The sequence below is a fragment of the Vidua macroura genome, chromosome 3 (genome assembly GCF_024509145.1).
Source record: "Vidua macroura isolate BioBank_ID:100142 chromosome 3, ASM2450914v1, whole genome shotgun sequence".
Taxonomy (NCBI): domain Eukaryota; kingdom Metazoa; phylum Chordata; class Aves; order Passeriformes; family Viduidae; genus Vidua; species Vidua macroura.
In genome coordinates this window covers 54,101,889-54,114,658 of record NC_071573.1, presented here as the reverse complement: position 1 = coordinate 54,114,658, position 12,770 = coordinate 54,101,889, and the positions used below count along the sequence as shown (strand labels likewise).

Genomic DNA, 12,770 nt, shown 5'->3' with positions numbered 1-12,770 from the left:
CATAGTCATCCATGACCTAATGACCAATTGTGGCTTGGCAGTGATGATAACTTGTTCTGAGCAGATATACTTTGTTAAGTTGTCCTGATTACTCAAAGCTTTATTTCCCCCCCCCCCCCCCCCCCCAGTTAATTGTCTACAGTTTAAACTCTCATTGATTAAAAATGCATGGACACCTTTTCTTCATCAATTGGTACAATGTATTTCTCAAGGCAGCTATTTTTATGAGATTACTAAATGATCATCAGTGCTGTAAATCAGTGATGGGATAAATACCAGTATCAATGACTAAATTAATTCCCAGCATGTTTTTAAGTTCAGTGGTGTTACACAAGAGTCATACTGGGTCCCACAGTAATGACATAAGTAATGACATAACTGCCCCCAGAGTAATGGAATAAAATGAACAATATTAATCCTAAGTACTTTTAAAAAGGAAATGCAATAAGACTAAGTATCATCTAAGTAAGCTTTTAATGAAATTATTTAACTGTTGAAGAGATAATTTTAAAATTATTTGTTGACTGATCTATCTCAGCATTTCTTTGGGGGGTCATCCTGAAGTCGCTCTGCCTTCTGTATATGACAAACACCAAAGCCAGCCAGTTACTCTGAATTTTATTCAACACTACACATCACGTATTCCCACATGTTTTAGTAACTGCGGTGCTGACTTTCTACGAGCAGATGTTAGAGCTATCAAAAATGAGTACAAAACATAATTTGTCTAACCCTTATACCTTCCAACTCTTTACCATCACTACCCAGGTTGTCAATCTTTGTTGCCCAGTCTTAGGACATTTAACATAAATTCAGAACAGAAATCCAACTTTATCTTAACATTGTGCGAGAACAGAACACTGTTAGGTATGAACTAGAGATTTCTATTACATAGTGTGTGTAAAGTAGTCGCTTACTCCTAGGATTTAATTTCTGTTGCCCGTGAGCTGACTGAATTCTCTGCAAACACAACACACCAATCACATCCCTTGAATACCACAAAGTTTCGTGCAGATGACTGCAGTGACAGCATTTTAATTCCACTGAAAGAACTGGTAAACAAAATAGTTTATGACCCAGGTGGCACTAAACATGTGCATGTTCAGCATGGATATGTCGCATTGGGCCTTTTGCCTAAAATGGATGGGTTTAGACTGGATTCAGAACCACTTCTCTGCCTAAGTATTTTCTATTTATATGGTTTAATTTCCCTCTGCTACCTGTTGCAGGTTGCTACTGCTACAGCACAAGTTGATAAAGCACACTAGAAATATGGAAAATACTGCTGTTATCCCGATGCAATGACATGTTTGGCCTCATAACCAACAGTATGACGTTCAACTAGACCAAGTGCTGGGTCCTACACTTCGGTCACAACCCCAGGCAGTGCGACAGGCTGGGGAAGAGTGGCTGGAAAGTGGCCTGGCAGAAAAGGACCTGGGGGTGCTGGTCAACAGCAGCTGACCATGAGCCAGCTGTGCCCAGGTGGCCAAGAAGGCCAGGGGCATCCTGGCCTGGATCAGCAATAGTGTGGCCAGCAGGACCAGGGCAGGGATTGTCCCCCTGCACTCGGCACTGGTGAGGCTGCAGCGCAAATCCTGTGGTCAGTTCTGGGCCCCTCACTACAGGAAGGACATTGAGGGGCTGGAGCACGTCCAGAGAAGGGCAACAGAGCTGGGGAAGGGTCTGGAGCACAAGTCCTGTGAGGAGCAGCTGAGGGAGCTGGGGGGTGTTTAGTCTGGAGAAAAGGAGGCTCAGGGGAGACCTCATTGCTCCCTACAGCCACCAGAAAGGAGGCTGGAGCAGGGTGAGGGTTGGTTGCTTCTCCCAGGGAACCAGACACAGGACAAGAGGAAACGGCTTCTAACTCTACCAGAGGAGGTTCAGGTTGGACATTAGAAGGGATTTTTTTCACAGAAAGGGTGATTAAACATTGGAACGGGCTGTCCGGGGAGATGGTGAAGTCACCATCCTTAAAGGTGTTTAAGGAAAGACTGACGTGGCACTCAGTCCCATGGTGTAGCTGACGCGGTGGTGTTAGGTCATAGGTTGGACTCGATGATCTTGGGGATCTTTTCCAACCTAGCTGGTTCCCTGACGCTGTGTTACGGTGATTTGAACCCGCAGCGCGCGCTGCAAGCCGGCTCACCAAAGAAACACTGGCACCGCATCGCACTCCCTCCCGCCGCCCCGGCGGAGCGCGGGCGCGTGTCCCCTCGGGCTCGCCGTAGCTTCTTCCCCCCCACCCTCAGCTCCCCCGCGGCCGGGGCGCGGCGGGGCCCGTGACGTGTGCGGGGCCGCGTGGCGGCCGCGCGGTGACGCACGCGGAAGGCGTCGCGCGGCGCCGGCTGTGCCACGGCGGCGGCGCGCGGAGGAGGTGCCGGCAGCGCGCGCGCGGCGCCGCGATGGAGCCGTGAGTGGGGGAGGGGAGCAGCGGCGGGCGCGGGGGGCGCGCGAGCCTGAGGGGCGCCGGTTCGCTCGGGTCCGGGTCCGGGTCCGGGTCCGGGTCCGGGTCCGGGAGAACAAACTCATTCGCAGAATCACAGAACGGGCAAGCTTGGAAGGGACCGCGGTCACTGGCCGTCTCGTCTGGTCCAGCCTGCCTGCGCAGGCAGGGTCACTCCTAGAGCGCGTGGCTCGGGATTGTGTCCTGACGGGTCTTGAGTATCTCCAGGGAGGGAGGCCCCTCAATCGCTTTGGGCAGTCTGAGTCTAATTCAGTTTATACTCGGTATCCTCGTTAAGGAAAACAGCTCGCCGAGGGTTAAATGAATCTTTCTGAGGTTGTGGTTCGCCACTCAGGACCCCGAGGGTGACTGTCCTTTTCTTTAGAGGAACGTTGTGAGTTTGCCTTTTATATGGCGAATAAAACCTCCCCCCGCCCTCGGTATCTTCGATCTCAGATTGTTTGTTAAAGGAAAAAGAAAACCTTGTTTTCCCGGATATTTCTAGGCATGGACAGAGCCATAGCTGTGACTAATTATTCACACTTAAATGAATACAATGAACAACAAGTAAAAAACCAAAAAGCCAAATCCACCCAGTGCACACATGCAAAGGTAAAGCATAGCCATGTTTATCTGTCAGTTGTCATGTAGAAGTTCTATATAGTGCTGACAATGTTAATTTTATGCTTCTTTTTGTAAAGTCATGTGCTGCCTCATTAGCTATTGTGGAATACATTTGCAAGAAGAAATTCAAGGTCTTCTGAGGGACAACAAAGCAGGCAATGTATTTAAACCATGAGCAAGTGCAGGGTGTATGGATAGCCTCAGTACTGTCAATGTGGGTAGCATATATATAATTATTCAAATCAAAGTGGGTTTGATGGTTCTTTTTGGGTGTGAGCCTAAAATAGAGAAGAGCAGTTGGAGGCAGAGGTGTTGAGGCTAGGATTTCAGAAAAGCTGCTGTGCATAAAAGTGAGTTATTTCTGATTTTAATATCGACTCTGTGCCTACCTACTGCTTAATCTCAGTTTCACCACAGCTTTCCCTTCTTTAAAGTCAGTCTTTAGTGAAAATTGTTATATAACAGGCTCTGTTTTTCATTATGGTCTTCATTAAATACTTTGTTGTGCAGTCATGATTTGAAGTGATTTGAAGATGAGGAATATCCTGAGAAACATTTTGCTGACCCTTTTGAGACAAAACTTTACTCCAAAAGCAAGATGTATCCCACCTTTACATCTCATGTATGAACAGCTACTGAAAGATTGCAGTAGTTATGAGTGTGTGTTTCCAAAGTTAACTCTGTCACGGGCTGCACTAGAGCAGTTTAGTTTTACTGACTGCTATTTGAGATGTGTAAGTATACTACTTCTCTGTTTGTATCTCAGTGTCTTCTCCTCCTTTGCAGTCAGATTCAGACATAAGTTAATTATAAACCACTCTGAATTAGGGTAAAGCTGAGTGTAGGTGGTAAAAGCTGCCTGAAAGACCTGCAGACAGTTGGATGCCTAGTCTTGAGCTTTGGACTGCTGTGTGGTTGGGCTGATTAAATATCTTCCACTTTGCTTGGTAAAGCGAAGCACAGTTCTTCTCTTGTTTGAGCAGGTGCATCCAGAGTGAGGAATCTTTTTTGATTTTCCCATAAATGTGTTTCCAACATTTCATTCTTTCTTGGGCATTTCAAATGTAAGATAGAGGCTGCCAATGGGGCATCACCAACTTGCACTTATATATATTCATGAACTTTATATAATCTCTTTCCAAAAGGCAGGTGCTAAACAATGAACTCATGGGAAAGTGAATTTACCTGCTTTGTATGTCAGGTGGTGACAGGTACAACGAGGCACTTAAATGTACACAAGGAAGTTCTGCGGCTGCGGTGAGGGGCAATGGAGCGTGCATCACCTGATAGGAATGCTGTAAATTGTGGTTTGCCCTCATGAGAAATGCAGTTAAGATTTGGCTGAGTTCTTACATTTGCTGTTAATACAAGTGTTCACGTTGCCTTACTGACCTCTAAAGCAGCACATGCAGTTAGTGGCTTAAATGAGACTTGAGGAGTACAGGTGTGAATGAAAGGAAAACATGGGGTGTGTCCCTCCTCTGTGTGTCTCCACTCCTGGCTGGGTACAGCATCCCTGTTGGTAGGCATGTGTACACCTACCTGTTGCAACTACTAGGTGTTGCACCATCTGGAGAGCAGCTGGAATAAAGAATGAGCCAATGTCTGGAACGTGTTTCTTCAAAAGCTCACAAGCACATCTGCTCTGGCTTATGAGTAAACCAAGGTGCTAATTGCCAGTAACACTCTTGGCTGGGTGAGGAACTGGTGGCTTTCCTGTAAGGAATGTGAAGAAGGAGCTGCTTTTCATGTCCACATCATGCATTTTGAAATGTCTGCAAATACTTTGAAATTAGGAAACTTATCAAAAGAACCAAGAACATGCACAGCAAGTCAGAAGTATCCTGCATCAGTCTGTTGCTGTCAAGTGGATGCCCAGATGTGAGCTGTTCAGACGGCACAAGTATATGTTATGCTTTACTGCAAACATGATACCCTTACAGTTGTCAGCTGTGCTCAACCCATGGACTTTCCTGTGTTGAGAGATCCTCAGTGTTTGTGCTCTGCCATGCATTACCAAGCATTTGGTATCCGCTTGAACTCTTACAATTAATTTAGGCATGTCCACATTTTATGTACTGTTTTTATATGTCAAAGATTTTCTTGTTATGATTAATACTTTGGTATCTCAAGGTTATATCCCATACTTGCTGTACTCAGGTATACAGGGAATACCAGGTCATCTCTGGAACTGAAGGAGCCTGTGGAGCTGATGGAAGAATGCACCTTAGTTAATTGTTTCAGTACTAGTACAGATTTAATAGCTTTAACATAGTTTAAGTGTGTGAAGGCTGAGGTTTTAAGACATTGATATAAGAAAAATACTGCAGTTACATCCCTGCAAAAGTTGTGCAGACAAGTTCTGGTTTGAAATGCCTCTATTAATTGGTGTTTTTAAAAGTCAACTTAAAACACTATTTGTCTGTGAGGCTTCCGTGTGATGATCTGATATTCTTTATATGGTAATTACTTGGTCATTTCATGTATGGTTAGCCTTTTTTGGCTGTACAATCAGCTGTTCTTACCTCTAGACTGATGCAGAGTTTCTGCTGTGTGTAAAGGTGTGTTGGCAAGCAGGTGCTGTGCCTGGAGTCCTGCACAGCCAGTTTGTGCAGGCTCGTAACATTTGCAGCTACTTGCTTGCAGTTCTCATTACTTCTGTGGGGTTTTCCTCCCTTCCCCACCTCCTTTGTTAATAAATTAAGATTTGGATCTCTCAAACTTTACAGTAAAGAAATAATACAAATTGGTTTTGGTAGTGCATCCTTTGGCGAAAATGCAGTGATTCTCAAAGAAAATAGAGATTGTTATTAATAAATCCTTGTACTGGTTTAAAGTGAATTGTTTGCCTTGCTTTTAAGGGCTGCCATCCGTGCAGCACATGATACCTGGTCCCAGAGTTCAGGCTGGGCTTATGGGAAGGATTTCACCACCTCTTCTGCAATTCTTTGTTAATGTGGTGAACCAGTAAGAGCACCATTCAGCTGGTGAAAAGAAGAAAGAAGTTTTATTCCAAGCTAAAAGGGAGCACTGTCATTAAAGTTTTAAGGTTTCATTTCTTTCCATAATGGTGCTCATACAAATTTATTGAAAAACACCACCACTACTCCATCAGCCCCGCAGTCCTACAGCTTTCCCATATAAACTGTACAGACTCCTATGATCATACCTCCTGAAGCAGCGGTAGAAAGTCAGGAATGTGGTGGCTCAGTTCTGGTGTATCTCAAGAGGAAATGTTTGCTGTATTTTGAAACATGGTGGATTTGTCCACCTTCTGTAAAATTAGTTATTTGATCATATTTCCCTTAGGCTAACATAACTGGAACTTACCTGTTTTCCAGGGAATGCAGTTGGTATTTGCAATGCACACCCACACCCCTGCCCCTTTGTTTTGTCCTTAAGGTACTGATAACCAGCAACGCATAATGCAGGAGATGTCATTGCTTGTACATGTATTTGTATTTAGGTGTCCAATAGCAAACTTGAGTTCAGGTTTTTATTTCCCAAGCTTTGGTGGAGCTCAGATAAGAGTTCACAACCTGAGAATGTACACATAGCAGATCTGGAGCTCTGCCCTACTCCTTGTTAGGGATGATCCTGCTACGTTGAAGTATATTTATAGGGTCTAGACAACTCATCAGGATCCTGTGCAGGTAATTGAGTTGTTAGTGATGTCTGTTCCTTTAGATTAAGCTCTCATTGCAGGAGACATAGGGTCTTGGATGTTTAAGTTATTAATGTATGAAATAACACAAACAACCTTTTCTCCCTTTAAGAAATGTTTTCTATTGCTCAGGTTTTAGGACAATAGAAAACCTTTGGATCAAAAAAAGGGCAAAGTTCATACATTTTGGAGCGCAGATGTGTGCGTACAAACATATATTTAATAATTCCTGTTATCTTTGCTCTATGAAGCAGTATTAATATCTTTTTTCTTAGTGTTACATGTTACCTCAGCGTTTGGTTTAATATTCTTTGTTGAAGAATGAATGGGGTTTATTTTCTGTCCCTTTAGAAATATGAGTGACACTAATTCTGTGGTTTCTTTTGCTTCCTGTAGGCTGGCCCCGATGCGATTGTATACACTGTCCAAAAGGCATTTTGTTCTGGTCTTTGTAGTATTCTTTATTTGTTTTGGTCTGACAGTCTTCATAGGAATAGCAGGTAAGGATGTTGTCTTTTTAGAAGATTACAGTTCTCATATACTTGGTCTAAATCTGTTGGTATTTGCAGATGTATTTAAATGCTAATGAGCTTACCACTCCTGAGATGTCTGAGGAAGCATTTGTCTTGACGGGGACAAGGAAGTGTTTTTTCCATCTCACTTTTTCATAGGAGTACTACCTACAAAGACGTGGTATTTGCAACTGCTTTGCAGGGGAGAGTCAATAAAATGAAACAACAGCAGCTTCATTGCAACATAATTTTTCAGCAGACTGCTACATTGTTTTTCTTTGTATTTCTATATGTAAAATGGTAGTGCTAATACTTGATTTCCTGTGAGGAAACTGGTAACTGTTTGTAAAGCCTTCTAAATGTTTGGGTGATAGATGCCACATAAATAAAAAATATTTTAGTGTAAAAATATGAACGTCACTTGTCAAACATATATGAGCTTAGGTCTCTGGTTCCAAGATCTTTGTGAGAGTCCTGACATGACCTGGGAGGCTAAGCACATGGTGCCTGGGTACTCATCCTGGAGATCAGAGAGATTTGTGGTAGTCTGGTCAACAAAGATGCAGTGTCACTAGGGAGTTGAAAAGTATTGGACCTTTATTTCATGCCAGAGAGCTTTTCCAGGGCTAAAACATACTTCAAAAATAAGTCAGTGTTAAATATACTGATACTCTGCTGTCAGAAGAGCTTTATCAATACAGAAGTCAAGTGACAGGGAGAAGGAAAAGGAAGGATTGGTACTCATTAAGCAGCCCACCCCCATATAAGAATTACTTTAGGTTGGTACCATCTTCCTCTGCTTTACTGCTGACTTCCACATCACTCAGCATGTCCAGTGTGTTCTCCTGTGCCCGTCTCTGACACTTTTTGATCTGTCTGTTGGGTTATCTCTACCTCTGCCCTGTCCTTCACCTCCTTTAGAGTGAGAAGGGCTCCCAGGCCTTGGAGCCATCCAAACCTGCCTGCCTTGGAAAGAAGGGTGGGTTAATTGGAGGCAGCTGTTTGGGCTTTTTATGCCCATCTGTGCCTTGTAGGCAGTACATTTTTCAAAATAGCCTTCAATAATAAAATTTGTCTGTGAAATAAAACTTTCTTTCCTGCTTTTTGATTTATTATAGCAGCTGAAGGTCTAAACAGGCTTTCAGTTCATAAAGGTTAACCACTGATATTCCTGTGACTTGCTGAAGGATGCTGAAGGGCATTATTTGGGCACAAAAATACTGCATCAACACATTTGCAAAAGTGCATTTTATGATAAAGGGAGAAAAATGGAATTATTTAATTTAGTGGGCTATTTGGCTTTAAAATTAAATTATATTTGTAGTTGTATACTTACACTGCCAGGCTGCAAGAAATGAAAGAAAGTTGTTTTATGTAAGACTACGCAAAAAGCAATGCTCCTGGAAGAGAAAACTGAGTGTTTTGTTCTTAATCAGTAGCAGAACCTGAAAGGGAGCTGTGCTGGTGTATTGTGTCTGCATGCAGGGTAATCTGGTGGTATGGTTACCTTTGGTTCAGGGGACTTGGCTGCTGGGGACTGTAAGCAGCACTTGGTCATCAGTACCATGCTGTGGTCCCAGGCCTTGCCTGTGATCCCCTTCAGGACCTGGCATGGCTGTGGGATTCTTGTCCTTGTAAGATTGGTTTGCTGGATAGTTTGGCTGACAGTGTTCATTATTATAACTTAAATGTTTTTAAAAGAATGCTGTTTACCTTGGGAGGAGACCCACTGAACAATTACTGTGATATTCCTCACAGCTTTTGTTGACAGCTGCTTGCTTCCTGTGAATAGAAGGAGGGGCCCTAACAAGAGAATGCTCCCTCATTAAAGGGTACAGTCTGAGAAAAGCTCACCAAACCCACTAAGTAAATGAAAGTGTGGGAGATACATCCATATTTTCTGTGCTACTTAAATATGCCATTGCCCACACACATCTATACCTGCAGTTTTGGGAAGCCTGGCAGAACTCTTGATTTTCATCTGAGAAATCAAGGCAGTTTGATCAGAGATGGATGCTGCTCTTACAGTTCCTGTAACCCAAAACAGACACAGACTTGTTTGGTCTTTTTTCCAAGTTGCACTCACTTTTCTTTCTCTTTTCACAATGGGTCTGTGTTATCTTTGGGGTGAGACAAGTTCAAAGAAAATCCAAGGTGCAGAACTCATTTTCTGTAGCTGTACAGTTCATCAATTCAGGGTAGTTCTTTGCCTTTGTCTGTTATTATGTTAAGTGAGCAAGACTAAAAGAAAAACAATAACTATTTAAATTAGTCTCAATTTGTTAGTAATGCAGCCACAGCATCATTTTGTTTCAAAAGCTTTTATATATCACTTGCTAGAGAAGAAGCAGTTATAGCACTAGAGCTTCATTATTTGTGTGGTTGTTGTTCTTAAGAACTTTGTGATTTCTCTGCCCCAATATTGGTTCATATCTTCCAATTAAAAAAATAAAAACCCTTAAAAAAAGCTAATTCTATTTGTTTAGTCAAGACTTAATTATTGATACATGATGACTTACCAACTGTGAATGCCTACTGAAACTCAGTTTTGCTTTTTAATACAAAAAATGCCTTTCAAAAATCTGGTTTATATGTACTTGAGAGCTGAAAAGTTCAATGATGCAGAGCTGAGTTTATAGTGGGTTAGTGATGTTGCACTGCAATTCTGATATGAAATTCTGTCTATGATTGAATTCTGAAATTATTAATTTTTCCTTTTAAGTCTGTAAGATGGTTAATATTGTTATTAGAGTGGTTGTAGGAGCCCAAGCAGTGCTGCATGTTTAGAGCTGTCATGACAGCTAAGCTATCTTGGACAGAGCGATCCCATGCTGCTTATTTATAAATGTCCTTCTTTTCTTTTTTTTTTTTTTTTTTTTTGTAGTAACTTTGAAACGTTTGGTCTGTGTGAGAAACTGCTTTTCTTGCATAATTTTTATAATACTGAGTTTATGATTGAAAGAGCATATTTTGAGGGTTAAAAAATTCCATTAATTGCCAGACCAAATATATACAGGGAGAGACCGTTTGGACAGAGGGATCTTCCTGGCCCAAATACAGGTGTATATGTCTTGCTCATGTCCCTACCTGCTATATATCTTCTGTGTGTGTCTTCACAACCTGCTGTATAGACACAGATCTTTTCCTACTCTTCCCTGTCACTCTCCTGGTTTAGTTCTTTCGTGTTTTATGTACATAAAAACACAAACACATGTGCATTCCTCTTGTCCTCCTCACCCCGTGCTCTTGCATGCCTAAAGAAAAATTGTACAGCTGTCTGGAACCACCTTATCGGGGGTTACGCAGAAGATGGGGCTTTTCTCAGAGCTGCAACACAAGCTGGAGCACCAGAAATTCCAGTTAGATGTTAGGAATTTTTTCTTAGTGTAATGGTGGTTAAATACTGGAACAGGTTTCCCGACAAGTTGTGGGGGTCTCTGTCCTTAAAGATGTTAATGACTTAACTGGACATAGCCCTCAGCAGCCTCATCTAATTAAACAAGGGGGTTCTGTAGCTGAGTGCTTTCATGACTGCATTCCCATAAAATCCTAGGAGATATATATACACACATATATAGATAAATAGAGATATATAATAATAAAAAACTACTACTTTACTTTATTTAACTTAACTTAAATTTACTTTATTTAATAATGTGTAGAAATACCATGGCAGAGATGCTTAAAGGAACATGCAGGTCAAATTTGCAAATTATATTGAAATATCTGAGCGCTTTACCCTTTATCTGAAAAGTAGAATACTATTTACCTGCTTTGCAGGGGGTATTTTGTACAGTCTTTTGAAAACCTATATTTACATCATCACTTGTGTGTATACTTAAATATTATTTTCTTTCTTCCTTCTTATATATTGTGTAGGTCCTAATGTAATTGAAACTTCTGTAGCAAGAACTGACCTAAATAATAGCCTAAAGGTAAGAGTTAATAAATATTGTTGGATTATAGGAATGGCTTTATTTGATGTTAGTAATGTTACATTTCCCTCTTACATTTCCCTCTTTCCCCCCAGTTATTTTAAATATTTAAACTTTTACTGCTTTTACTGCAGAATATCTTAGTGGTGCTTTCCAATTTGAAGTTGAACATGCAATATTGTACTACCACTGTGTTACTTCATGAATAGCCCAGCAGCAATTTCTGGTCTCTTACTGTTGTGAGCAGGTCAGGTAGAGGTTTCTAGCATGTTTCTGCACAGAGGTTTCTGATAAAGAAGCATGTGAATTTTTTCCTGGTGAATTAATGTTGGAGATTCTTGTCAGGGGTTCAGAAATAGAAATTGAGAACATGCGTTGAAAAACAATGCACTCAGTGGCAACTGATGTCATCTCTCTTGTGATTTCCCTTTCTATCATCTGTAAAGAAATATTTCATGCTAATTGTTCACTATCATGTGACCAAGACATGGGATCTGGCTTCCTAAGAGGAACATTCACATATTCTCAAGTGCTTTCATATTTTGGTTCTCAGTCCTTGCATTTTTGTTTGTCTAGTTCTTCATTGTCAACCTAATATCTAAAGTATTTTTTGTGAAAGGGCTGAAAAGGTTTTGTTGTGGGTTTTTCTTAAAGTGCATTTCCTTTAAATACACTAGGACACTTTTTTTTTTTTTTTTTTTTACCTACCAGTCACCTATATATGTTTGGATTGATACAGTACTGTGGGTGGGTTTTATTTTTTTTCAAGCACATCTTGATTTCAAATTAGAGAAGTCTTTCCTGTGTGTAGGTTTTATCTGTTAATGATACCTTTCATTCTTTTGAACTTAATGTGGAATTTTTAGAAAACCTAGTAAAAAACGGGCTTTTTTGTAATTATAGTCTAACAAATTTAAAATTGTGTAGTAGATGAAGGCCCACAAATCTGACTTTTAATGTAAAGTGCTAAAAATTATTTCTTATGTTTAGGCTAGGCCTCAGGATTTTGTTTTTCACATCTGAACTTTTCTGTTTTATTGCTGCTGCTTTTATAAGGTTTAGGTAGTTGTACATTTCCTTACTTCATTGCTTTGCAAAATACATGTGCTGCTTAAGCTACTTCTCTGGAAAACTTCCATGTGAGCTGCTTATCACACTGTCCCACAGAATAGCACATATAAATCTCTTCTCAAAAACATTGTCACAAACATAATTAACATGCTTTTCATCGTTGTAACTACAGATATGTCATGTAACAGTGTAAAGACTGGTGCTAACCTTTTGGGTTTTTTTACAGCTGAAGCCATTTAATTTAAGTTCACCACCACTGTCAACTTACAACCAGCAGCTGTGGCTGACCTGTGTGGTTGAGTTGGATCAGCATGATGGTGAGAATCTGACCTAATTCTCAGAAAACTGCTATAGCAACCTGTCTGTTGTATCTTTAATTCCATCTGTCACACACATGATCCTGTTGCTTTCTGGCTGTGGTTGGTGGGTTTTTCTTCTGATACGCTTTTCTTCCACCTCACCCCCCTCCCTTGGTAAAGACATGGACAGCACTGATTGAATTGTAAGCAACAGCAGCA

General features: G+C 41.2%; 1 protein-coding gene across 4 annotated transcripts in view; it reads left to right on the top strand.

Moving 5' to 3' along the window:
• Positions 1-12,770, top strand: part of TMEM181 (transmembrane protein 181) — a 34,034-nt gene that overhangs the window by 4,646 nt on the left and 16,618 nt on the right. The window contains exons 1-4 of one of the 4 annotated variants that reach the window (XM_053973391.1): positions 2,369-2,413; positions 7,131-7,234; positions 11,126-11,181; positions 12,479-12,569. In XM_053973391.1, the coding sequence (XP_053829366.1) occupies positions 2,406-2,413; positions 7,131-7,234; positions 11,126-11,181; positions 12,479-12,569 (259 nt within the window). In that variant the 5' untranslated portion in view covers positions 2,369-2,405. Of the gene's footprint in view, positions 1-2,368; positions 2,414-2,533; positions 3,059-6,889; positions 6,936-7,130; positions 7,235-11,125; positions 11,182-12,478; positions 12,570-12,770 lie in introns of those variants that run through there. The other 3 variants (XM_053973392.1, XM_053973393.1, XM_053973394.1) reach the window with 3 other exon arrangements.